General features: G+C 47.8%; 1 protein-coding gene and 1 long non-coding RNA gene across 2 annotated transcripts in view; one reads left to right on the forward strand and one right to left on the reverse strand.

Annotated features, from left to right (window-relative positions):
• The window catches only part of LOC131482885 (uncharacterized), a 65821-nt gene that overhangs the window by 18996 nt on the left and 20702 nt on the right, over positions 1-26123 (forward strand). The window lies entirely within an intron of this gene.
• LRRN1 (leucine rich repeat neuronal 1) overlaps positions 18516-26123 on the reverse strand; it is a 30260-nt gene continuing 22652 nt past the window's right edge. The window contains exon 2 of the mRNA XM_058678961.1: positions 18516-21125. Within this exon, the coding sequence (XP_058534944.1) occupies positions 18740-20890 (2151 nt within the window). The 5' untranslated portion in view covers positions 20891-21125 and the 3' untranslated portion in view covers positions 18516-18739. The remainder of the gene's footprint in view (positions 21126-26123) is intronic.

Consider the following 26123-nt stretch of genomic DNA (forward strand, 5'->3'; position numbering starts at 1 on the left):
TATTTTATTACGATATTGTTTTGAATCCATGCATACTTGCATTAGGGAAGTTTTAATTATTATAATTACCATTCAGGCTGTGAGGTTCATCTTTACTCGGCAAGATTTACTTTGCAAGATACAATCACTCCTTAGATTGGGTACTGGCTGATTCTTCTTGGGTTTTGTACTTAAAATTCAGTATCTTTGGAGGAGTGATGGCCTGTAGACCCTCCTAAAGTCCCTCTCCCTACACGAGCCTAGTGGCTTAACAGCCTCAAATAATCCTATTAAACTGATGTTTTTTGTAAGATGAGCTCCATGTTTTGCCTGTGTCCTGTTAGGAAACTTGCAAGTAAAATCTCAAATAGACAAAATTTCTGATGGCATCCCTGTAGCTAATGCTTCTAGAAGATACATTCCATGAGGAGAGACAGTGTATATGTCCTATTACCCGTCTTGTGTTCTGTGCCCTGGTGCCCCAGGTAGTACCTAACACACAGCAGGTGCCCGTGCCCGGGTGCCCCAGGTAGTACCTAACATACAGCAGGTACTTGTGCCTGGGTGTCCCAGGTACCAATTAACATACAGCAGGTGTCTGTGCCTGGGTGCCCCAGGTAGTGCCTAACACACAGCAGGTGCCCGTGCCCGGGTGCCCTGGGTAGCACCTAACACACAGCAGGTGCCTGTGCCCGGGTGCCCCGGGTAGTGCCTAACACACAGCAGGTGCCCGTGCCGGGGTGTCCCGGGTAGTGCCTAACACACAGCAGGTGCCCGTGCCCGGGTGCCCCAGGTAGCGCCTAACACACAGCAGGTGCCCGTGCCCGGGTGCCCCAGGTAGCGCCTAACACACAGCAGGTGCCCGTGCCCGAGTGTCCCAGGTAGCGCCTAACACACAGCAGGTGCCCGTGCCCGGGTGCCCCAGGTAGCGCCTAACACACAGCAGGTGCCCGTGCCCGGGTGTCCCAGGTAGTGCCTAACACACAGCAGTTGACTCAATCAGCCTGTGAGTTGATAGGGCACTGCTTGGAGGATGAGCCTGTCTGCTTTCTACCCACTCTACCTCAAAATACAGCTGCACTCCCATCAGACTGTTTGCATTTCGGAGAACACATCATTTCCTTCCATACCTCTGTATTTTGGCTTCACTGTTCTATCAGCTTGGATTTTATCTTTGCTTTTCCACAGTGGGAAAATTCTACCTTTCTTAAAGAATCAATGATAAGGCCTGGCGTGATAGCCTAGACGTTGAAGTCCTTGCCTTGCATGTGCCAGGATCCCGTTTGGGCACCAGTTCTAATCCTGGCTGCCCCCCCCCCATCCAGCTCCCTGCTTGTGGCCTGGGAAAGCAGTCGAGAATGACCCAAAACCTTGGGACCCTGCACCCACGTGGGAGACCCAGAAGAGGCTCCTGGTTCCTGGCTTCGGATCAGCCCAGCTCCGGCCGCTGTGGCCATTGGGGAGTGAATCGTCAGATGGAAGACCTTGCTCTTTTCTCTCCTCTGTACATCTGACTTTCCAATAAAACCTAAATAAATATTTTTAAAAGCATCAATGACAAAATGATCAATATCCTCTTTGAAATCGTATTATTTTCAATAAACTTTGTTTGCATATGGGTTTCCCTCTCTGCAGCGTCTGTCCCTGCAGTTTGTGCACAGACGATTTCCCTTTAGCATCATGTATGTGTATATGTAGATGTTTTCACTGTTAGCAACAGGCTCTTCGTGAACAAAGCCCTGCTCATGACCCCATCTCTGCGGCTAAGGCAGCACCCCTAAGTTAGGTCACATTCAGCAAATGCTGGCTAAGTGCGGGGACTACGAGCGCACACCCGTGTTGACTTTACATGCAGTGTATTTCCAGCATTTATACGCATTTCTTTTGTGGAAATGTGTGTTGCATTTGAGGGAAAAACTTGAAGTGGGCTGGTTCCTGTCCAAGCTCCGAGTTGGTGAGTGGCGGAGCTTGTACTTAAGCTCAGACCGTTTGGTTCCAGAGCCCACATTGCTGAGAGCGTAGCCATGGAGTGAGGGTTTGAACCCAGCATTCGCATCCTCAGCGCGTCAGCTTCCTTGTTCAGGAGTCCAACTTTGCAGACCCATTTTATTGAAAAATAAAATTTGTTGAAAATATGCAAAGAAGTTGGCATCTTCTCTCATGCCAATATGGTTATTACTGCTTTTCAACTTTTTTTTATTTAGGCAAAATAAAGTCACTTCCTTTCATCTCATTTTAAAAACTTAATGTTTAAATTCCAGAGCTGCTATGTTTCTGGGTAGAGGGGGAAGAGAAAGCAGAAGAGGAAAGCAGAACTGGCCAACCAGAATGCTCACACAGAGTGATACAGCACTGTGCCGGCGTGCTCAATCATGACTTGTCCTGAAGCAAATCGTCATAAAAACAACCAACCCTGGTGCAGGATTCAGTGGAAATGCATGGGTGGAAGTTTGAGGAATCACAGAGGATTGACATGGTCTCAAAGCCCTTCTCCCCAGTTGACACAAAATGTAGAGATTACAAGGGGAAAAGAACAAGTTTGCAGGGAGAAGTCACTCCCTTTAGCCAGGTGCACGGTCAGCTGGTGGGCTCTTCTATGCGGGGTGCCTTCTGGCATGATGCGCTGTAAGAACGCCACACTGCTCTCCTGCGATTCTTGAATCTAATCATGAAGGAGTATGACCAGACCGCGTAGAGGAGCACTGTGAAAAATAACTGATCACTCTTCTTGGAAATGCAGGCTACAAAAAAAAAAAAAAAAAAAAAAATCCAGGAAAAATCCAAGCCAGAGCATGTTAACTATGTAATAGTATTTATCCATATGAATTGCCCTGATTTTGTAAATATCCTGGCGTGAGATAAGAGAATATTCTTGGCTTTAGGGCATGTATGCTGAGCCACTTACTGATAAAGTGACACTGTGTCCCTAACTTCGGGTTCCAGTAAGAGTGGAGAGACAGCAGTGAAGTGAAAGAAGAATATTTGAAGGATCGATGCAAAAACTTCCTGAGAATTGTTTCCACTATTCTTTCCTTTCTGTTTTGTTTGCCCTGTTTTATTTAAATGCTTCCTGTGTGTGATAAAACTTGAAACGCATAACCAGTGTAAGGCGTTTGAGGCACTCAGTCTCCAGGGTATCTTCCTGTCCTCAGGAGAGAAGTCGGATCCTCAGCCTTCCTGAGCTGCACAGCCCCTGTGTCCACTGGCCACGTCCGTGGGGTGCTGAGCTTGCTGCAGTTTGGCGGCCCTGGGACAGAGCACTGGCTTTGGTTCAAGCCGCTCTCGTTGGAGTCTGCCTTTGGTTTCTGAGTCAGAGCACGCGGGGCATGCCTCTGTTGGATTAGTAAGTTTATCGTGTTACTGATCTCTGAAGAGCAGAGATGACACAGATGGACAGTCCATGGTGCACTTCCAGAATGGCAGGGAGTGGCCAGCGACGGGGCAGGCTGCAGCTCTGCCACGGGGAAGGCAGAGTCTCTTGAGCCAGGATTCGAACTCAGGCACTGATGTGGAACGTGGGCATCCTGAGTGACAGCCACCCTGGTCTCCAGAAGAACTCTGCGTTCTTCTCCCATCCTTCCAGAACATTTCGCTTATGATTTTCTAATGTCCACTCTGCCTTATAAGTGATCTTGGGCAATCTGTACTTCTGACAGTGGGTGATGACGGCTTTCCCTCGTAACAAATTCCGTTTGAAGCAGAGACTGAATTCACATCAAAGAAGTTCCCATTGAATGGCTGTTTGTTGTCACAGAGAAGGAAAAAGTCATCTGAACCATTCACTGTCTTTTTACTAAATTTCCCACATAGGAAACTTTCTAAGTTTGGGTAAATATACTTTGTATTAGTGACTGCTTGGAGCGGTTTTCTTCGTGAAACAAACGTGTTCCTTTTTTGCTGAGTTAGGAATAAGCCAGTTTATTTACAAAAGCTCTGAGGGAAGGGGCGTACAGCCCGATGGCAGGAGCGAGCTGGAGCTAGGAGCTCTGATGCTACAGCCGCCCCATGTCCCACGGCTGCTGGGCTGCTGGGCTGCTGGGCTGCTGGGCTGCTGGGCTGCTGGGCTGCTAGGCTGCAGCCGCCCCATGTCCCACGGCTGCTGGGCTGCTGGGCTGCTGGGCTGCTGGGCTGCTGGGCTGCTAGGCTGCAGCCGCCCCATGTCCCACGGCTGCTGGGCTGCTGGGCTGCTGGGCTGCTGGGCTGCTGGGCTGCTGGGCTGCTAGGCTGCTAGGCTGCAGCCGCCCCATGTCCCACGGCTGCTGGGCTGCTGGGCTGCTGGGCTGCTGGGCTGCTAGGCTGCTAGGCTGCAGCCGCCCCATGTCCCACGGCTGCTGGGCTGCTGGCTCCGAATGTCTGGCTGAAGGTAGCTCTGCAGTCACTTCCTCCTCTGGTTTAAATAGAGGTAATGAGGCTTGAAGCTCTGCTGCTCTCAGGAGTGCCCGCTGTGATGAATGGAAACGCCACTGGCAAACTGCTGTGAGTCTTCTGCCAGGGAGAATATTTAAGTAACAAAGCATCCTCATCAGAGAATGGCCAGCAGTGCGGCAGAGCCAGCACCTAGGGACAGTCTTTGTGTATCAGTGTGACCTAGAATGCACTGCAGATCGCTGAGCCAGGCATGCGCAGGGCCGCTCCCCTAACCGCACCGCTTGCCCTTCTCACTTACTGTGTGCCATGCTTATCAAGGAGTTGATTAATGTATTTATTATCTAGTTATGTTTTTTTTAAAGATGTAGTTATTTTTATTAGAAAGGTAGATTTACAGAAAAAGGAGAGATAAAGAGACAGAGGTCTTCCATCTGCTGGTTGACTTTCCAAATGGCCACAACAGGCAGAGCCAAGCTGATCTGAAGCCAGAAGCCAGGAGCCTCGAGCCTCTTCCCGGTCTCCGACACGGGTGCAGGGTTCCAAAGTTTGGGGCCATTCTCTAGTGCATCTCCAGGCCATGAGCAGGGAGCTGGATCAGAGGGATGCTTGCGCTTGCAGACAGAATATTAGCCAGTTGAGTCATTGTGCTAGCCCGTTTTTTCCCCCATCCTGGACCCCTGATAAAGAGCAGGGGTTCAACAGAGATGACTTAGTGAGGAAGGAGTAGGCGCCGGGCTCCACAGTCTCCCTGTTGGCTCATTGCAAGATCTGGCTGCCTTGGTCCAGATCTTGTGTTTGCCCACAGCAGTTGAAGGAAGGCAGAAGGAAGTGGGCAGGCAGGAGGACTAAGCAAGATCAGCTGCGGTGGATAATCCCTGGCTTTGTGTGGGTAACTGATGTTTGCTTTCACAGTAATGCAAAGAGGAAGTGACTCCTGGGTTAAACCTTGCAAAGGCTGCCTGCCAGGACCCAGTCCCTGTCCCTCCAGCCGTCTTGGGCTTCAGCCCCACAGCCTGATGACCTGGACCCTTCTCCATGTGCGAATTGGAGGGCGGAGTATGGAGGCTCCTTTCCTCAGTGTTGACTATACCTGTTCTTTTGTGGTAGCTAAAGACAGGAAATAATCTTTTTTCTTGAAGCCTATGGTTTTTCTTTGTAAGAATTCTGGGGTGATGTGCTTTGCGTGTGTGTTGGCCACCTGGTCGGTGGTCACTGTGTAGCTGTACTGGCCTTCTAGAAGAAGGACACGGTGTTCTGAACCTTCCTGTGACGCACTTGCAGAATGAAGGCTCGGCCTTCCCTGCGGCACTCTTGTGAGCATAGATTCTTGGGTTAGATAACCACTTCTGTCTCATGGGTGACCTTGAGAAAATTGCTGGACCTAAGATGGAAAAACAGCAAAGGCTGTCTTGAAGATTGAAGTGTGCATGCGAAGCGCTCAGTGGCCGAGAGCATCCTGAGAGCTCAGGAAAACCTCTCCTGGATGGCTGCTGCAGGACCCAGGACCAGCATTCCCCTACAGGAAATTTCCCTTTGCCTCCTGCTTTTCCTCAGTCTTCCCCCATGTTCCCAAGTTCAAATTGCCCCCATTTTCTCACACCTTCCTGAGGCTCCCATCTATGGAAATCCCTTCTTTTCTGCTCTGCACAGCTGCAGGCGGTGTGTCCTTGTTGCAATCCCCTGCAGCTCTTGCTGCTGGCATCAGACACTCCCCTGAGTCTGTCTAGGTGGCCAGAATCCAGGCACTGGCCCCTCCTTTCTCCCGAGCGCCTGGGCTAAGGCATCACGGGTCTGCACCATGGTCCTGCCCGGAACAGTGGTGCTTGGGGAATGGACTCGGTGAAGGAGCCGTCGTTGGCTGCCACACTCTGCCTCCCTCAGAACACCCAGCCTCAGCACACCCTGAGGTTCCCTGGGGAGTGCGTGCACTACCCCCACCCCCATGCCCTGGGAACCTCTGGCTATGGGGTGTGGTAGGGGATGGTGACACGTTTGGCACGTTTTCTGGCTCTTAAGTTCAGGTTGGCCTTTCCAGAGCACTGACCTGTCTCTGCTGACGGCCACCCCTTCCCCGTAGCCAAGGTCAAGAATGATCATCTGGCGAGTAGATCGGATAATTTCTGTGTGGATGTCCTCCTCCCTCCCAGTGGGGCAGCATGAAGATGAAGTCCTTGTACTTTGAAGCAGGTGTAGAAATGGGGGCGGCGTGGGTGTGGTTCGCTGTGGTTGTGCCCAGCGGAGTGTTGGGCTGGAGACAGACAGGAGCTTTCCCTGTGTGCTCCCGGTGCTCACCGCAGACCACACTGTCTCCAGAGGAGGAACGGACTAACAGCAGGCCTCCTGATGACTGTGTGACATAGGAAAATGTGGGAGCTATACTTTCTTATCTCTGAAATTTGGAAAAACTTAGTTTGACTTTCAGCTTCCCCGCTCAGTGGTCAAAGGAAGCATCCATTTCCCCATCTAATAAAGACAGGTGTTGGACGACATAGTCTATACAGGTTCCTCCGACTTGCTTGCATCGGGGAAGCCTCAGTGAGCACACAGGGGAGCCTCTACTTGTCCCTTGTGTCATGGCTTTGCCCCAGCCTGGTCATTGGTGGATGTGGAACATGATGAAGACTAATTCCTCTGAGTCATCTTCAAAGGGCACGATTTGGTGGGGAAACCATCTTAAAGAGGCTTCCAGAGTTGAGGGTCTGGTGAGAGCGTCCCCCCCTGCACAGTGAGATCATGTGCTCATCTGTGTCAGCGCATCCATGGCCACCGGGTCCACTGCGAGCTGCTAGAGGCCCAGGAAATATAAGCTGCTGCTTGGTGTGTTCAGGCAGCACCTTGGGGAGTAAAATGCCAAGTGCAAACGATTCCAGATGACTACAAACGACCCAGCTAAAGCAGATGTCCTGAGCTGAAGGATTTCACAAACTTGGCAGCGAGTTAAGGCAACATTTCCTAGGCCTCAATATGTAAGGAAAAAAAAAAAAGAGCGAGCGAGAGAGAGAATTCAAGAAGTGCAGTCTGTTCCCCAAACCATCCAAATGCCAGCTTGCTTTCTGTAATGGTCCAAAAATCCATTACCAGACAAAACAAAATCTACCAGAGAGGACACATCTGCCTCCACACAGCTGATTACTCATTTCAAAGTCACAGTTGCAAAAGTCTCCTTTCATTTAGCCAAGCACTATAGACTTTCGGATTGTCAAGTACTTTTCACTGCTCACAAACCTTCTTAATCTGTGTGGCCAATGAGAAATTACATGGAATGGAATTGAGATCTGTGGGATGGCCATCTGAATCTTTCTCAAAGAGAGCTGAGGATTCCAAGGTTGGGTTGATGGAATCCAAGAGAAGGGTTGAGAAAACTTCCTGTGATAAACAAAACACACCAGCCATTGTCATATCAACCAATAGATTACCAGTCTCTTGTTGCTAGCCCGCATTTCTGCTATCTGGAATTAATTCAGTTAAGAAGCCAACAGGGCCCTGAAGGCCAAAAGGCAAGCTCCTGCCCTCCCAACGCAAGGCCACAGCAAAGATTCTGAGGCCAAGAAGACAGTGCTAACAGGCGTCCACCACCACAAAATGGAGATTTGTGTATCACCCACACCTCAGGGGACTCCAGCTCAGATCTCGGATGAGGACCCCAGTAGACACAAGCTCACAGGCTCATCCACTGTGCTGCCATCAGGTGCCCCTGACCACGGAGTTGGCCATGAAGAAGACAGCAGACAGCGACACACACATGCTCGTCACGGGTGTCAAGACCAATCCAGGTCAGCCAGGCTGTGAGAACCTGCTCAGGCCGGAAGGAGGGAGGAGGGTCTGTGTGCCACCGGCTCCTCTCTTGACGGTTTGGATGTCATGTCACCAACAAAACTGAGTAAGCTGTCAGATGAAGGTCTGGATACAGTAGCGTTTTATGTAAGGTGATGCCACAATGTTTTACTTATTTTACTTATTTTACTTTGAGACACAGTGAAGGCAATAGGTGAATTTGGGGGTACATAGATCAAATATGGCTTGGTCTTTATTACTATTCCCAGCCCGAGACCTGTATTATTTCAATAACCACCCCCAACACACCAAGAACACAGAACTAGAACTCTGCCTGAGCAGGCACACCCAAACCGTTGATATCTAGAGAGTAAGGCACAGCTGGACAATCATGCATGAAAGGTCACACACGACCAGTTTGTTTTCCAAAGGTGGGCATCCTGTTTTCCTCCAGCAGACACCGAAGGGGACCTGTGCCACTGCAGGCACGGCCGGATCCTCCAGCAGACACCGAAGGGGACCTGTGCCACTGCAGGCACAGCCGGATCCTCCAGCAGACACCGAAGGGGACCTGTGCCACTGCAGGCACGGCCAGATCCTCCAGCAGACACCGAAGGGGACCTGTGCCACTGCAGGCACGGCCAGATCCTCCAGCAGACACCGAAGGGGACCTGTGCCACTGCAGGCACGGCTGGATCCACTTGGGCAGTTGAACAACCTCACATCCGTATAATGCTTGTGTCTTCCACATTACCACAGCTCAGCTCCCACACTGAGGCCCGAGGCTTGGAAAGGTTTAGTGAGCTACTCTTGGGACCAACTCTTATCCTCCCAGGAAGGCACTCCTTTGGTGATTCTGACGAAGCACCAAACCAAAAGAAAAAGAACAGGGAGTTGCGAGTTTCTGGGACCGCAGACTCCAGCATGACTTTGCTCCTCTGTCAGCTAAGGCTCGCTTTAACTTGGCACAGCTTCTCTTCACTTCCTCTGTGCTCTCAGACGCTCAGAACACCTCCAGAGTCCCAAGTCCTCTGGGGAGCCTCCTGCTGTGTCCTTGCAGATCCTATAGTTATGGCGATCACTCCCTCGTTCTCTGCGTGGTTACTGGCAGAACTCTTGCTTTGTCCAACTCTCAGCCCTTATAAGATGAGGGATGTGAAATGTGGGTGCCCCGGGTGGTCGGTGCTTTTCCTCCCGAGCTTGCCCACTGTTCTTTCCTGTTGGGTAGTGACCGTCCAGGTTGGTCTCTCATCCTCAGTGACAATGCACTGGACAGGACACAGAAGAGACAAAATGCCCCCAAAGGAAGGAGCAGTCAGTCGCTGGCTGGCCAGGCACCTGGAGCGTCTTTTACATCATGTTTTTCAAGAAAACTTAGTTATAGGAAATAGGCTTATGTTTTGCATGATGAAAAAAAAACATGTACAGAACCCCATATACTATGATTTTTATTCTTGTTTTTCATATTTTACATTTTTATTATTATTATCATTTTATGATACAGTTCCATAGGCTCCTGCTATTTCCCTTATCCCAGCCCCAATTCCCCCCCCCCCAGTTCCTCTATATCATTACTATAGTATAGTTCTTCATACTCAGTCATATGTCCATCATTGCGGACATGGACAATGGCAGAGTCCAGCATCCTATTGTCAAGATATAGTAAACAGTTTCACTGGGAGTCCATCATTGGAAGTAGAAATTCATACTACATTGTATCCTCATATCCGGCTATGTTATTCTCCATTTCACAGCTACTGTACATCCCCTCAAATGAAAAGTCATAATACAAAATCAACAATAGAAAGAAATTTACAATGCCCTGAAGTTAAATAACATGTTACTAGATATGACAGTCTCCATTACACAGCTACTATACATCCCCTTAAATGAAAAGCCACAAAACAAAGTCAACATCAGGAAGAAAAAAGAAATTAACAACACCATGAAGTTAAATACCATGCTACTAAATGACTAATGTGTAGCTGAAGAAATGAAAATCAAGAACCTTCTCGAAGAAAATGATGCTACTGTATGATCTATGAGTCATTAAATGATTTAATCAGAAAAAAGTGTTTTGAAGAGATGAAACTAACAGAAAACAACAAAACCCATGTGATACAGTTTCCGCTGATTTTTGTTGGTGAAATGTGTCTCTTCTAGACAACAAATAGATGGGTTTTGTTTTTCAATCCAGTCTACTAATCTATGACGTTTGATTGAGCTTAAGCCATTTATATTCAGCATTAATATGTATGGGTGGTACTTTGGTCCTGTCATTTTAGGAATAGGTTGTTCATTGGTTTAGTCTTCTATTGTCATTTTACTGGGATGTTCTTCACATTTGCCTTTGGTTTTGGGAGGTGCTATTCCTCTTCTCTGTCAAGAGAACATCTTGAAGTATCATTTGTAGGGCAAGTTTGGAAGAGGCAAATTCTTTTAACTTTTCTTTACTGTGGAAGAATTTTATTTCATTTTCAAAGACAAAAGAAAGCTTTGCTGGATATGTTATCCTAGGCTGACAATTCCAATTCTTTTAGAATCTGGAATATGTCACTCCATTCTCTTCTTGCCTGTAGAGTTTTCTGTGAGAGGTCTCCTGTGAGTTTAATTGGCATTCCTTTATATGTCAATTGATTTTTTTTTTTACATGCACATTTCAGGATCTTTTCTTTATGGTCCATTGAAGAGAGCTTGATGATCACGTGTCTTGATGAAGATTGCTTTTGATCAGGCCTGTTGGGAGTTCTGTGCCCCTCCTGGATGTTGTTTCCCAATTCTTTCTCTAGATTAGGGAAAATTTCCTTTATTATTTTATTAAATATATTTGTAAAACCAGTGTCTCTTTCTGCACCTTCTGGGACTCCCTTAGCTCTTATATTAGGCCTCTTAATAGTATCTTTCAATTCTTGAATATTTTTTTTTTTTGGCCTGATCCAGCTCTGCTTCCAGCTTTTTGTTTGCTTCCCCCTGATGACAGGAAATATCTTCCAATTCTGAGATTCTTTCTTCTGCTTGCTTCATTCTATTTTGGAAACTCTCCCCTGTACTTTTAATTTGCTCTACTGTGTTCTTAATTTCTGAAATATCAGCCTTGATTTGCTTTATTGCTGCTATTGCTTATGTAAAATATTCCTTAAATTCTTTGAACTCTTGTAGGTGCTTCTCATTGTTGATCAGAAGCTTTAAAATGAGTTTTCTGAAGTCTGTGTGCCCCATTTTCTCGATGTCTTCCTCAGTTAACTCTGAGGTTGGCATAGGGTTTTGCTCCTTTGCAGGGGAGTTTTCAGTAATATTCATTGTGCTTTTGTCTCTTCTTTTGCTCTTGGTCATTGTACTTCTGGTTAGCAGAGTCTTCTCCTTGGGGCCGGTTTCTAAGCTCTGTCACCCGCAGCCACTTGTGCCACAACCTCCAGCAAGTTCCAGGTCTGGGTTCTTATGTTAGATTTCCGCCATGGTCTCCACAGCCACAGCTCCTGGCTCACCACTCTCCACCTCCTATGATACTGTGCTGAGGCTACACCGTTGTCTCTGCAACCTTTCTCCCACGTTCAGTTGGAGCAGGAACCAGGATTAGTGAGACACCAGGTGTCCTATATAGGTAGGTTGTTGGTGGTGCTGATCTTGTCGGAACCTGTTGGACGTTAGGTCTGGGTGCCACACGGAGCTATTTTGACCCGTACGATGCCACAGTCAGTATTATTTTCCTGCGGGACCAGTGCAACCCACGGACCTCAGTGAGTTCTCATCAAGCTCAGCACATGCGCAGTTCACTGTTGTCCCCTGCAGGCCTAAAGCTATTGCCACTAGTGGAGTTCTTGATCTGCTGGCCATCAGGTCTTAGGGCTACCCAGACCTGTCTTGGGTGGAACCTGTAGAATGCCACGTTGCTGTGGTTCACTGAGTCAGAAATGAGTTCACTCCCAGCTAAGCGTATGTTCAGTCCTTCCCCTTGCCTTTGCCTCCTTACGCAAAATGGCGCCCAATTCGGCTCTAGGGGCCAGACTGGGCTGTGAAATCCACCCTGTTCTCACACTGCCCATCTGGGATCTGCTGCTCTGTCTCTACTCCTGGTCAAATCAAACAGACCAGCAGGACGGAAAGTTCTTTGTCTGGGTTCACCTCCCAAGCTCCCAGTGAAAGTCCCTTCCCACTTTTTTTTTGCTGGTGGATTTCTAGCTGCTGATGGAGTTCAGATCGCCGTGCTGGAGTATCAGTCACTGCAACAGCACACCGTTGTGTGTATTGCTTTCCTGTGTCTGTCGGTCTCCAGGTAACCCTCTGCTGTTGTTCTGTCCTCTCCTATTTCCGCGAATGTGTCCTCTCTGCTTCATCCTGATTAAATGTTTCTCTGTCCATTTAAACGTGTCCTTACCCTATTCCTCCATCTTGATTCTCCTGTGATTTTTATTCTATAATAATACAATGTGGTTTTATACTCGTATGTCTATAAATACACCTATGTAAATATACATGAACATCAGTATCTTGTTTTTTTTTAATTCATGGAATAATATGCTGTTTTTCCCTAAGATTTTTCTCTAGATCCTCTTCAATGAATATATGTTACTGATAGAATGAGAAGGAAACATGCTATTCTTAAACAGTTGGCAGATAGGAACTGTCTTACAAATGATCAGGCGTGACGGGGCAGGCACACAGGAGCCAGCAGTCAGCGGTGCTACAGGCAGTGTGGTGTACTCACAGGGCTCAGAGGGGACTTCTCTCCAGGAAATGTATACCTCTGGGTTTCTCTGAGACACAGGAACTAGGATATTCTGAAACTGAGGGCCATTGAGGTCACAGTGATGCTCAGATGAGGCAAGAAGGTATTCACTGACTGCCCAGCCACCACCTCCTCCTGGCACGGCCTACAGAATGGAACCCATGACTTCAGTGAATGGTGTGGGACAGCCTTCAGAAGGGCAGTAGAGGAAGGCCAGGTTCTTTCTCCACCTGTGGCATGAAGTGGAGCGGTCCTTGCAGGATCAGGGAAGTCCAGTCAGTCACGCAGATGCAATGACCAGCCTCTTGTTCCCAGGGACCTCTAAGCTGAGAAGTGGCCTAGTGGTCAGGCTTAAAGCAGGAGTCACACAGCCATGGGTCAGTTTTGGCTCCATCACTGTGACAGTGGACCGAGTGTCCCTCCCTGTGAGAACCGGGAATACGAACATCTGCACACAATCCTGTAGAGGATCCCATGGTGTTACAAGCCACGTGCTCAGTGTAGTCTCCTGAGTGTCCCAGCCACCCAGACCGTCACTGGGCTTAAGTTTTTATTGCTGCTTTTCCTTGTTCAGTTTCAGGTACTTGAAGCTGCCTGTGCGCAGTCATCACAGACTTGGAGAAGTCCTCCTTTCCTTGTTCCTTCTTGGCTTGCTGTGATTTCCATATGTAGTTACCCTTGACAAGCTTGGGGAGTCAGGACCACAGCGAGCACTGTGACCAAATCTGAGGATGCTCGAGTCTCTAATGTTGTGCTTTCTTGTGGTCTGTTCACCTTCTCCGGCAGCCTTAAGCCATTCTGAGACCCTCTGTAATACCTACTAACACGTCAAAGCTTTGTGAATAGTCATTGCATTGTATGACGTGGGAAGCGATGACAGGAAAGCCATTTGTGCACGTTCAGTACAGGTGTTTGTTTTTCAAATACAGGTTCAGCATTCCTTCTCTAAGCATTTGAAATCTTAAACATTCTGAGCACCAATATAATGTTCCAAATATTTGGGGGGTTGTGGAGCACGTAGGATTCCAGATTTTCAAGTTACAGATACTTTAACTGCTAAAGTCTGTGTGTGAACAGACATTGTGGCTAGGAGAGCGTGCAGTGCTTGGCTGAATTTGCAGGTGCACAGCCGGTGTCCGTGGGAGCTGCTGTGCTCATCTCAGCTTTGAGTGTGCGCTTGGAGCCTACTGAGGTCTCGGTCATGGGCAATGGCTTCCTCTACTCCCTTCCCCCTTTCAAGTGGCAGCTCTTCTTTCGGGCTGTATTTTCTGCGGATCATCATGGGGTTGGGAGCTGTCAGTTCTAGAACACACCTGATCGCAGGTCCTGTTAGTTTCTTGCCAGCGGCATGATCTCAGGCAGGCTGCTTGGCTGTCCAAGCCTGAGTAGCCATTGTTGGCTGACATGGGGAGGACAGTGGCACTCGTGTACCCAGGCAATGGGGAAGATCCGATGTACACGACTTGTGTGAAGCTCCCAGCACAGAGCTGGGTGCACCATTAGTCTCTCTTCTCCTTCCTAAGACGCTGTCCAGCCTGCTAAGACAGGGTCTGTTTTCTACTCCTGGCCACCTATCTGTTTGTGTTCGTGGACAAGTCAATACACAGACCGTGAAATAAAATGCCACCTTATTAATTCAGGGACACCCCCTCACATACACACACTTCATTGGAAATTCATGAACATTCTATCAGGACCAGGCTGACATTGACTTTGTCAGTGTAATCTTATGGGAGAGAAAGGAGAAGGCCAAGGTGGGGGCGGTGACAGGCTCCCTTGGCATGCACCCAGTGCTGCTGGTGGCTCCTCAGAGGAAGTAGCATCTAATGGGCAAGTCGGAAGGGAGTGGACTTTGCTGGCAAGACTATGGTACCTGGGTGTCAGGGCAATCATCCGGGGAGAATGCAGTTTCTAGTGTTCCCTAAGGGAAGCGGCATGTTCAGTGCTGTTCATCCTCTGAAAAAACAGTATCTTTGGAGGGCAGTTACATTTATTTTTTTAAAAAGCCCACACCATTCTAATGTCTCCTGGCACCATTATTGGTGAGGGAGATGGTCTTTTCAACATTCAGACTGCGTAAACTTGGTAATTTTGCAAGGGCCAGTAGTGCTTGGCCGTCGGGGTGTTTTAGGATACACCAGACACCACACTGGCCGCTGTCCAGCTGTATGAATTCCCATTTCACCACTTAAGTTGTGGCTTTAATTTTATAAAAGCCTTTCACTGTTTCCTATAAAGAACAAACTTGGAATTTCCTCCACGAAAACTTTCACATTCTTGTATTTCATAAATGTGTGTCAGAGAGGTGGGTATGCAGGGTGGTTGAAGCCTAGACTTAAAATTTGGGGTGATATAAGCAAGGCGTTCCTAAGTAACTCGCAAATTCCCAGCATGCAGTGCTTCGTAAGACATAAAGCAGTTTAGTGTCTTTGTTACAGCGGTGCTGTGCCTACACCCAGTGCCCGGTGACTCCAAGCACCTGTCTCCCCTTCTCACATGTCCCCCATCTTACGCTGCCCAGGATGCTGGCAGGAGGGAGAAGCAGGAAGCTCTGTCACTGCATGCTGTCAGGCAAATGGTTACTTCGGGGGCCAAGGTTACAACAGCCAGTTTATCAGCCTTCTCGGGATTAAACTGAATTCTCAGATTCTCCTGTATGCAGCGCACAGTAGGGCCTGAGACACACCAGTTGTCAAATGCTGCATACTTTGTATAAGCAATGTCCAGGTTCTGGAACACTCTGTGAACCTGCAGGGCAGCACCTGACTAGCAACCACAAGAACCTTTGTTCCTGCACCGTCTCCAGATTCCCTTCGAGCTCAAAGGGCTGGCATGGTGGGAGGGGCAGGAGCCCACTCGGATCTATACACGGAGCATAGGGCAGAATCCTCCCCAGGGCTCTGATGGTGACTATGCCTGTCACCTCCTCAGGAATGGTGGTTCCGAGGCTTGGTCAAGACAATCCCTTCTCAACTGAAAACAAAAGTCTTTCACAAGCAAAGCTGGAGCCGAAGAACTCTAGCGATGCATGAGTGCACGTGGAGTTAAACTCCCCTTTCAGGAACTGGGCAGGTAGAAAGAACTGCTTTCTGTTTTTCTTCTAATAGTAAAGGCAGTGACTAAGGAAAAAAAAACCAACTAGAAAATGGTTACAAAAACGTAAAAGCCAACGCTAAGGAAAGGCCTGACTCTGATGCTCTCAGCACAGGAGTGAGCAGACAGAAGCCACGATGGAGAAAACCCAGACTTTGTTCACAAAGAAGGGAGACGGTGCTTTTTCGTCAGTTGCACAGGCAAATCAGAAAACTGATTCCCCATCTTTACATTTGTTTTCATATTCTTGGCATCAGCTTGATTTGTTAATTCAATGGGTATATTAGGGAATGCCTGTTTTTAAAAAGCAGCACCCCCAAAATACCAAATAGAAATGCCTGGAGATGGCGGGAAGCAAAGGGAGAGATGAGCTGAGAAGGTGACCTACAGCAGTCCTTCCCCTGGGAAAGCTCATGTCACCTCCATTATTAATGTGGCCAGGCTTGGTGTCCAACTTCACTGGCTGTCTGATTTATCAAATTAAGTACAAACGAGCAAATCCTTAGTTAGGGGTGGGCAGGGAGAAGAACTCTGCCATCTTGTTGTTTGTTTGTTTGTTTTTAATCAACTGAAAACAACCCTTTGAGCAAAGACTGGGGAAATCATGTGCTAGCATTTTCCCGGGGGAACCCAGGAAAAGGGCTTCCTGTCCCCAGACTGGCTTAGCCAAAGACGGTACTTTGACTTCCAGGTGCTTGCTGTCTAGTCAAAGAAATGGCCCAGTCCTGTTCTTCACTGCTGCTCTCTGGAGTAGACTGCCGACAGGGTCCAGCACTCCAGTGCCCCCGTTGCCCCATGCTGCAGGGAAGTTGTTAGCAAGGCTGCATGCCACGTGTCGTGTATCCCACAGGGTACGTGGTGGTGCCAGTGTTGTGGAAATACCGCTGACCTTCCAGGCTGCCCTGTACTGAATGCAATGGATTCAGTGGAATTGGGGTACATTGGGGATCGGAGTGTATTTAGAGCTATTATCAAGCAGCCCTGCCCTGGACTCTGGAAGGCTCCTGGGCTAGAGCAATTCTGAGAGTGTGACGTGCACTTGGGTGGGCACCCTGGGCCAGCCACAGGCCTTCCTGGTGCCTTGGTTTCCCTCTCAACTGCTGGCAGGCTGCTGCTTCAGTGTGTGTCCCTAGCCCTTGGAAATGGGAAGTAACCTAGAGCTTTCTTTGTGCCATGATTTCCAGGATGCAGCAGAGGCACTCCTAACCTAACTCTCCCTTGGGCTTCTGACACTGGACTGGCTTCCCCTCAGTCCCCAGCCGCCACCTGAGGCACACGGGTGTCCTGCTCGGCCTTCCCAATTTTGATGCCCAAGGTGTTTTTCAGCTGTCTCTCTATGCTTTGTGGAACTGGCCTTCCACCCAAATCTAGCTGCTTTGGCACTAAATTTCAGTTTCCCATGTCATCTTGAAACCCTGGGTTCTGTGGAACTGTCTATCTATTCTATATATTCGGATGAAGAAGATGCCAGCTGTGCTGAGTCGTGTGTGTCCTGTTGGTGCCTGACTTTCTGCGTCGATACCCCTTGCTGATATATAGACTGACATGGGCTATGCCTTTACAGCACTCCACAGCTCTGTCTAATACTTGGAAAGAATGTGGATACTAAAAAATTAACAAATAAAACCAGATTTTAACAAAAGCCTTGCAGAAAAGGACATATCCAAAGTATTCAAATATATTTCACCATGTTTGTTTACTTATGCATGGGTTACAATAATATACCTTTTTTGATATGAACCGCACCTACCCCCTCCCCCCACTTAGGTTCTGGTCAGTGATATTTAAAATATAGAAATCCTGTTCACTAGAATAAAATCTTCATTAAAATATATATTTTTTTCTTTAGAAAATGAGTTCAAAACGTCTTAGGGCCTAGTTTTAAAAAGCAACATGCTGTAGCTGATTTATTTTGGTTGTTTTCATTAAATGTGAAAAATGTTACTACTTCAACTAGCAAGAACTATAAATGATACATTATTGCAACTGTTCTAAAAAATCAGAACAAAACTAATTTATTATAGTTCTGTCTTCATTACACACCACATGTTGGTGAGTGAAACACAACGAAATTATTGTCTTTTCTTTTAAAAGTGTCTACTAAAGATAAAAAGAATAAGGTAACAACATGTAGTCTGTTACATTAAAAAAAAAACTCTGGCTTACATATTTCTATTGCCTGATGGCTTATTCTAAGCCTCATTAACTATTAAAGAGAGAAAGAGAGAGAAGAATCATACTGAAAAGCAAAAATTCAGTTCAGTTGATACAACATTACAGTACAGTCAACTAACATCATCAAGGAGGTTGGCAAGCCTACGCTTAGCCTCTTGAGATACAAGTCCACAGACCAGGTTGCGGGCCTGCCGTCTGCAGGGCAGCTCTGTGGAGGCCGTGCTGCGCTCTGGGATGGCTTCAGAAGTAGGGCTGTGCTACTGGCGAAAGCTCAGGGCAGCCCGGCCTGGCACTGACCGGAGTTCTGGAGCATTGTAATGAGGACACCTAAAGTCATCATCGTCATAATATAATCACAATAATGAGAAGAATAAAAACCGAACACAGCGTGGAAGCCTGGAGTTGCTGCCGGCTGTGCCAAACCCTTGCAATGCGCTATAATAATAATAATCATAATCATAATAGTAATAATAAAAATCCAGAACATCCACCCGTCCTCTCCACTCTGCCACGAACTAGCAAAGTCAAAAATACAAAAGTCTTCAACTTATTACTTTTGCATAATAAAGCAAAAACGTCTTTGTGCTCCTTCCTACCAGAAGCAGAACGCCCGGTTGTGGGGGGTCACCACATGTAGTAGCTTCTGGACGTGTCCACCTGCACAGGCTTGGGCTCTGCGGAGCCCTCCTTGTCCTTCTCGCTGTCTCCCTCCCAGAGGTTAATGAGCGGTGGGTACAGTTCGTTGAGTGGGATAGAGGAAGTCTTCTGCATGTACTTCTTTAATGAGTGGTGGTAGTTTTTCCTCTTGAACCGCTTGGCAGTGCACACAGCGATGGACGTGAGGCTGATGACGGCAAACATGGATCCCATGACTGCAGCGAGGGCTGTACTGGCGTCTTGGTCAGAGATGTCCAGTGCGAAGGCGGCAGTTTTGGTCGTGACGTTCACACACGACTTCTGAGTCTGCTGATGGATGTTGGATACCGTGAGACACACTTCGTAGTCCGTGGAAGGCTGCAGGTGCGTCAGGTTGTACTCATGCACGTCCACCGGGACCCTGGCCGTGTACGTTATGTGGGGGTTGTCAATCTTCATGGTGGCAGAGGACCACTTCAAGTTGGACGTCATGACATTGGAATTAACTTTCCAGGACACCAAAATGGAGTGAGATTCCGTCTGCTTGACGTAGATTTTCAGCACCTGAGTGCCATCCAGAAGGGTCCCGTTAACCTTAATCGTCGCCACTCTAGTGTCTGCCCCTTGGATGTTCTGGGCAACACACGTGTATCTCCCCGAGTCTTCAATCTGTATGTTAGCTATTTCTAAGGTGCCTTCGCTACTCAGCCTGTATTTATCCGAAAGTGTTTCCACAGTTACCTTACTGCCTACGGGAGTGACCCAGTAAATCTCAGGCTCTGGCTCAGCCATGGCCCGGCAGTCTAGGAAGACCGTGGTGCCGACATCCATGTTTAAGTGGTTGGGGAACGAGTCGTGAGAGATCATGGGCAGGCACTGCTCCCCTGCGTCCTGGATTAAGACCTCCTTCACCTGCTGCCCTCTGTATTCGGGGGGCATGGCACAGAACATGGACAGAGGCTCCATGAAGCGGATGTTGGTCTTGTTGGAGTTGATCCAGTGGGTGACGCAGTCACACCTCAGGGGGTTGCTGTGGATGCTGAGCTCTCGCAGGTTGGGGAGAGACTCCACCGTCTTTTGGTAAACGGCATTCAGGGCATTGTTGTTGAGCATCAGGCTTTCCAGGGCAGGCACACTTCGGAACGCCGAGCGGTGGATGTAGGAGAGCTTGGGGTTGTTGGTGGCCTCCAGCTTGGTGAGCTCCGGCAGGTTGTCCAGGGCATAACGGTCCACAGACACCAGCTCCCCCATGTTGTTGATGCCCAGCTCTTTCAACCGCAGCATGTTCTTGAAGTCTCCTTCTTGGATTTTGTGAATGGGGTTTTTGTTGAGGTCTAAGAATTTCAGGTTTGGAACTTTCTGCAGGGCAAGCTGGGGGACTTTGATGAGTTTGTTGTCGTAAAAAGACAGGCTCTCCAGGCTGTCTAAGCCCACCAAGGCATTGCCGGGGATGTCGGTGAGATACATCCCCGCCAGTACTAAACTCCTCAGGTTCGAGAGGGGTTTGAAGTTCATATCTAGGATGCCGATCACAGGGTTTTCCCCAATCATGAGGATCTCCAGCTTTGGTGTCGAGTCAAACCAGCGGCTGTCGATGACTCTGAGTTTGTTGGAGTTCAGGTGGAGCCTCAGGAGATTTCTCAAGCCTGAGAAGGCGTTAGCGGAAATGGTGCTGATCTGGTTGTGGTTGATGTAGAGCTCCTGGAGGTTGGCGAGGTCCTGCAGGCAGTAATCCGTCATCTCGGCGATCTGGTTCTCTTCCAGGTGCAGTGTGGTAAGCTGGGTCAGGTTGGCCAACCCCACCTCCTTGATGTTGGTGAAGTTGTTCTGGGAGAAGTCCAGCTCGGTCAGATTGAAGAGCTGCTGCAGCTCATCCACCGTCTTCGCGATGTTGTTGCTCTGCAGGAGCAGCACCTGCGTGTCGGTGGAGAGGTTGCTGGGGATTCTGCTTAAGCGGAGGTCATTGCAGTCAACCGTGGTGGCTTCTCGGTAGGTCGACTGGGGGGTAAACCAGGGGCGGATCTCACAGACACAAAGCTGCGGGCACTCGCCGTTCAGTGAGGAAGAACCAGCCAGAGAGGCCAGCAGCAAGCCCAGCGCCACCCTGCAGACCACTACAGTGGAGCCCATGCCAGCCATGCTGGCTTGTGCAGCCAGGTCCACTCCAGGCCCTTGGGAGCACCAACAGGATGCAGGCAGGGACTGTCAGCAGTCACACGAGGGCACGGGTGAAATGGGCAGCATGTCAGCATCCAAACTTGTACTCAGACACAGGCTGCAATTTGTACTCTTTTCACTGGGTCGCCCAAATCCAGGCATGCGCGCAGCTCCATGGCATGAGTTCCTGCTGCCAAATCAAAGCCAGGAGATGTGCCTGGAAATCAGATTAGGACAGGTGTTACATGTATCCCACACACGTCCCTCGTTAGTGTTGCTTTCTCAGGTATACTAGACTGTGGCACTGTCCCACGAGTGATAAGGAAATCTACAAAATGCAGTTGCAGTAACCAAGCATGGGCTTCAGCTGCAGGGCCTCTCCCTCCACCCCATTCCCCACATACACCAAAGCCACCTTCTGCATGGTTACGGTTCTTGCTGCCAGGGGATCTGACAATGCACACATCTTCCTCTGCCTTCACAGGCACATCAGCAGGGAGCTAGCTCAGAAGAGAGCAGCCAGGACACCAACTAGCATCCCAACATGGGATGCCAGTGTCACAGAAGGTGGCTTAACCCTCTGCACTACAGTGTCTGTTGGTTTTGAGAAATGCATGAGGTCAGATATGTCAAGTTCAGATTCATGATTAATGGTTCATCTTTTGGATTCCAGTCAAGGACAAGAAGCTGTCGTGGGGCCAGTGCTTGTTGTCCTAAGTGGAGTTGCATATTTCTACTATGTGTCTTGTTAAATGCGCAGAAACTTCCAGTTCCGAGGGGCGGTCCATGACCGGGCTGTCTGTACCTTCCCATATTACGTACAGATTTGGTAAAGCTGCCAGAGTGAGTAACGTGCTAGAAGCCTGGCAAGAGTCCCCAGGTCATGCCGCTGCCCTCACGGCCTTCTCCTGTTGCTAGGATGGCATCTTCATCCTTGACGGCCAGGCAGAGTTTAAGTTACATAGTCAAGTCATGTTTTAGCCACGTTTAATGTAAAAAAGGAGAGGTCTTTTTTTTGATATTTTTACACAATGCAAACTGAGTTAATTGGCCTGACAGATAAAAGCAGTCGGTGCACATGCTGGCAAGCCTGCAGCAGGAGGGGTGATAGTGGGCAGTGTGCTGTCCTCCCTGTCCCCGCCTCCCCCACGCCCAAATCTGCCTGCTTTTATCATTTTTCATGCGTTTGTAAAACTTTTGCAGCATTATGAACTGACTCCAATTTTTATCAGAAAATGCTATAAAGTGAAAACATACCCCAGAGAATACAATTCCCCTGTATTACCAGTGTCAACTCCACACATTTATTCCACTGTTTTGTGCTTAGAGTGATCCTCCCGCAGGTGCAAGGGCCATGATAAGCGTGGAGGGCATTTCTGCCTCCAGCTACTCCTCGGTTTAAATTCAAAACAGAAAAACTGAAGAAAAAAACCTGCTTTCCACAACTCAGAGATGAAATTTCAACTCATTTTGATGAGTTTTGATTGAGTTCGAGAAAACATATAAACAAAATTACAGCTGTATGGCACACTCCCAATACATTGTTTCATTCCTGAAAAAAATGGCTTTTCTGGGGTACAAATAATGTCCCTGTCTTGGTTGCTTTCTCCCTTTCTTTTCCTTCTACCTCTTCCTTCCCCTTCTTTTCCTTCCTTCCTTCTTCCCTCCCTCCCTTTCTTCCTTCCTCTCTCTCTCTCTCTCTCAATATTTTCATATTTACTTATTTACAGAGAGGGGATAAAGCCCTCACACCCACTGTTCACTCTCCAAGTGGCTGCAATGACTACAGCTGATCTGAAGCTAGGAGCCAGGAGCTTCTTCCAGGACTCTTACATGGTACAGGGTCCCAAGGCTTTGGACCATCCTCTACTGCTTTCCCAGGTCGTAAGCAGGGAGCTGGATGGGAAGTGGAGCAGCTGGGACATTAACCAGTATCCATATGAGGTCCTGGTGTGTTCAAGGGAGGATTTAGCCACTGAGCCATCATACCTGGCGCCATGTCTTGGTCTCCTATATAATTTCAGATTTCTCCTGGACATAGGCATACATTCTTTAGATACACTCACCAATCAATTACTGAAATCCAAAACATCAGAAGTTGTTCCAAACATAGGGGAAAGCTATTTTCCTTGCCCAAACCTGCATCTGACTCCTTCTGGAGAGTGAAGCTTCCTTGACAGAGAAGAGGATGTTCAAGGTTCCCCTATTTGTCTTCCCTCCTGAGTTTGTTGCACCAGCCTGAACGTGACACTCCACATACAGCCAAGCGTAACCAGGTCCTTAAGCCATCTGAAATGTTAAAAATGCAGGGCACTTCACAGAAGCTGTTCACAAGAGCACCGATGAACACTGGCATAAAAATCTCAATGAAATACTGGAACACTTAGTTCAGCAGCATACTGAAAATATTATATATCATGGTCAGCTTGGACTTGCAGATGCGACTTTAGGGAGTTTCCATTGAAGAAAACCAATGAATACATTAGCAGAATGAAGGACAGAACAAATACCATCCTCTTATTGGTGGAGAAAAAGTCATTTGACAAAATCCCAAATTCTTTCATGATAAAAACACTATAAATCAGGACTAGAACGAAACTGTCTCAACATAATAAAAACACAAAAGGACCACAGCTCAAGTCATACTCAATGGGGAAAGATGGAAAGCTTTTGCTCCAAGACCAGGAACGAGGAAAGGATGTCTCTTCTTGCCACTGTACTCCGCAGAGTCCTTGAAGCCCTCGTCAGAGCAGCTAGGCGAGACAAAGAAACACAAGGCACCAAAAGAAGCAAAAATACCTTCATTCACCTCTTACACCAGCTTTCAGTATGTGAAACTCTGAAGAGGTCATAAGAATTGCTCAAACTAGTAAGTGATTTCAGCAAGATAGCAGGACACAGATATTAACATGTAAATTAGCTGGATTTTAATAGACTATCATGTAAATTAGCTGGATTTTAATAGACTAACAATCATTAACTCTAAAAGGAAATGAAAACAACCGCATTTGCAACAGCATCAAATCTGCAACACTTAGGACCCGTGCTGGGAGCGCCAAGTGCAATGCTAGCTACAGGTTGGGCTGCTCCATTTCCAGTTCGGCTCTCTGCTACTGGCCCTGTGAAGGCAGCACAAGCGTTTCCCACCAACTCTGTGGAGGACAGAACAGAGTTCCTGGCTCCTGCCTTCTGCCTGGCTCCAGTGTGGCCATTACAGTCATTTTGGGAGTGAAGCAACAGATGAAAGAGCTCTCTCAGTCTCCCCTTCACTCTCTCTGTTGTTCTGACTTTAAAATAAATAAACAGATAGATAAATCAGTAAACAACCTTAAAAAACAAGTAATACTTACAAATGAAACCAACATAGAAAGTGAAAGACTTGTACATGGAAAACTACAACACATTGCTAAAAGAAGTTTAATTTATTTGAAAAATTTTACTTTATTTGAAAAATCTGAGTTGCAGTAAGAGAGGGAAAGTTAAAGAAAGATACAGAGAGAATGAGAGAGAGAGAGAGAGAGAGAGGTTCTAATCTTTTTTTTTTTTTTTTTTAGCTCAATGGCTACAACAGCTGAAACTCAGCCAGCCAGAAGCTTCTTCTGGGTCTCCCATGTGGTGGCAGGGACCCAAGCAGTTGGGCCATCTTCTGTTGCTTTCCCAGGCTATTAACAGGTGGCTGGATCAGAGGTGGAGCAGCCGGGACACAAACTGGTGTTCATATGGTCTGCAGTGGCAGTGGCTATGTCTGCTACACATACTGGCAAACCAGGGTAGGGGGTGGACCTGGTGGGGGTTATTGTGGGTCGCTCTGACTGGGCTGCAGCTCCCACTGCTTTATGTGAGGGCCAAGTATGTGCTGGGCAGAACCAGGCTGGACTGAAACACCCATTGGTTCCAGTAGAAGTCGGGGCTGAAAACAGAACCAACCCAGCAATTGCAACCACCAGCTGATCAGGGCAATGGACTGTGCCGGGCCCTGTACTTGCTAGTACATACAAGAATCTGGTCTGGGAACACCTCAGACAAAGTTTCTTTGGGGATCTTCCCAATCGAAATGCCAGACTCAGAACCCTAACCAAGAAAAAACAGAAGACAGAACAAGTCAATCAACCACCTCAGCTATATGTTGGCAGCGAAATACTGGGCAAATGAAGACTCTATGATGGACTATGTCAATCAGTGGATTCTTCAACAACCTCATCGTGCTTGGAGTGGCGAGATTGGCAGTGATTCAGAACTGGTGAACTATCAAAACCACTTGAGCAAGTATCTCAGAGCATGCCCCACATCCGGGACCTGGGGTGGGTGGGAAACTGGGTGGGGCTTCTCCCTCAATATCCCCCTTTACCTCAGATACATGATGGAAACAATATGGAAATAAGAATCTTACCCACTTTCCTATAGCCCTTGAACCTCTTTACCCTAATTAACTATGTAAAGATTGTCAAAAATATAATAAAAAATGAAAAAAAATTATACAAATATCCAGGAGCAGCCTCTTCCTGGGTGGCCACGCCAGCTCTCTTCCCATTCTGACTTCCAGTGAGGTGTGCTGTCTTGGCACATTATGCTCCTGGTGCATTGTCCAGACGTGAGCATTATGGAAACCAGCAGAATCACCCCTGTGACAGAATTCAGCCTATGGACTGGGAGGGAGGATGCCTCATGGTGTACCTTCAGCTACTTACTGAACTCCATCAAGTTCACCTTTAAATCTTCTCACTCTGCTACTGGGAGATGATGAATGAGCAAATTTCCTGGAGACCCGTGGGCACGGCAGGTGTTTGGTGCAGTCATCATTATTATTATTTCTCATTGTCATTATAGTTCCATGCCATGTTTATTGGAATTAATAGCATTAGAAACCTGGAGACCAAATCTTGCTTTAGAGCTAAATTAAAACCTTATGCAGGCAAACAAATTACAAAAGTCAAACTTCCAACCCAGAAGGTAACATCATCTAAAGACAGTGTAATCACAACGATCAAAAATTTAACATCTGAAGAAAAATGTCGCCTTAGGATGTGTGCTTTTTTTAAAAAAAAAAAGATTTGTTTATTTTTATTGGAAAGGCGGATATACAGAGAGGAGGAGAAACAGGAAGATCGTATGTCCGATGGTTCACTCCTCAAGCATCCACTATGGCTGGAGCCGAGCCAATCCGAAGCGAGGAGCTCTTCTGGGTTTCCCACGCGGGTGCAGGAACCCAAGGCTT

Source organism: Ochotona princeps, chromosome 21 (genome assembly GCF_030435755.1).
Source record: "Ochotona princeps isolate mOchPri1 chromosome 21, mOchPri1.hap1, whole genome shotgun sequence".
In the NCBI taxonomy this organism is placed as follows: Eukaryota; Metazoa; Chordata; class Mammalia; order Lagomorpha; family Ochotonidae; genus Ochotona; species Ochotona princeps.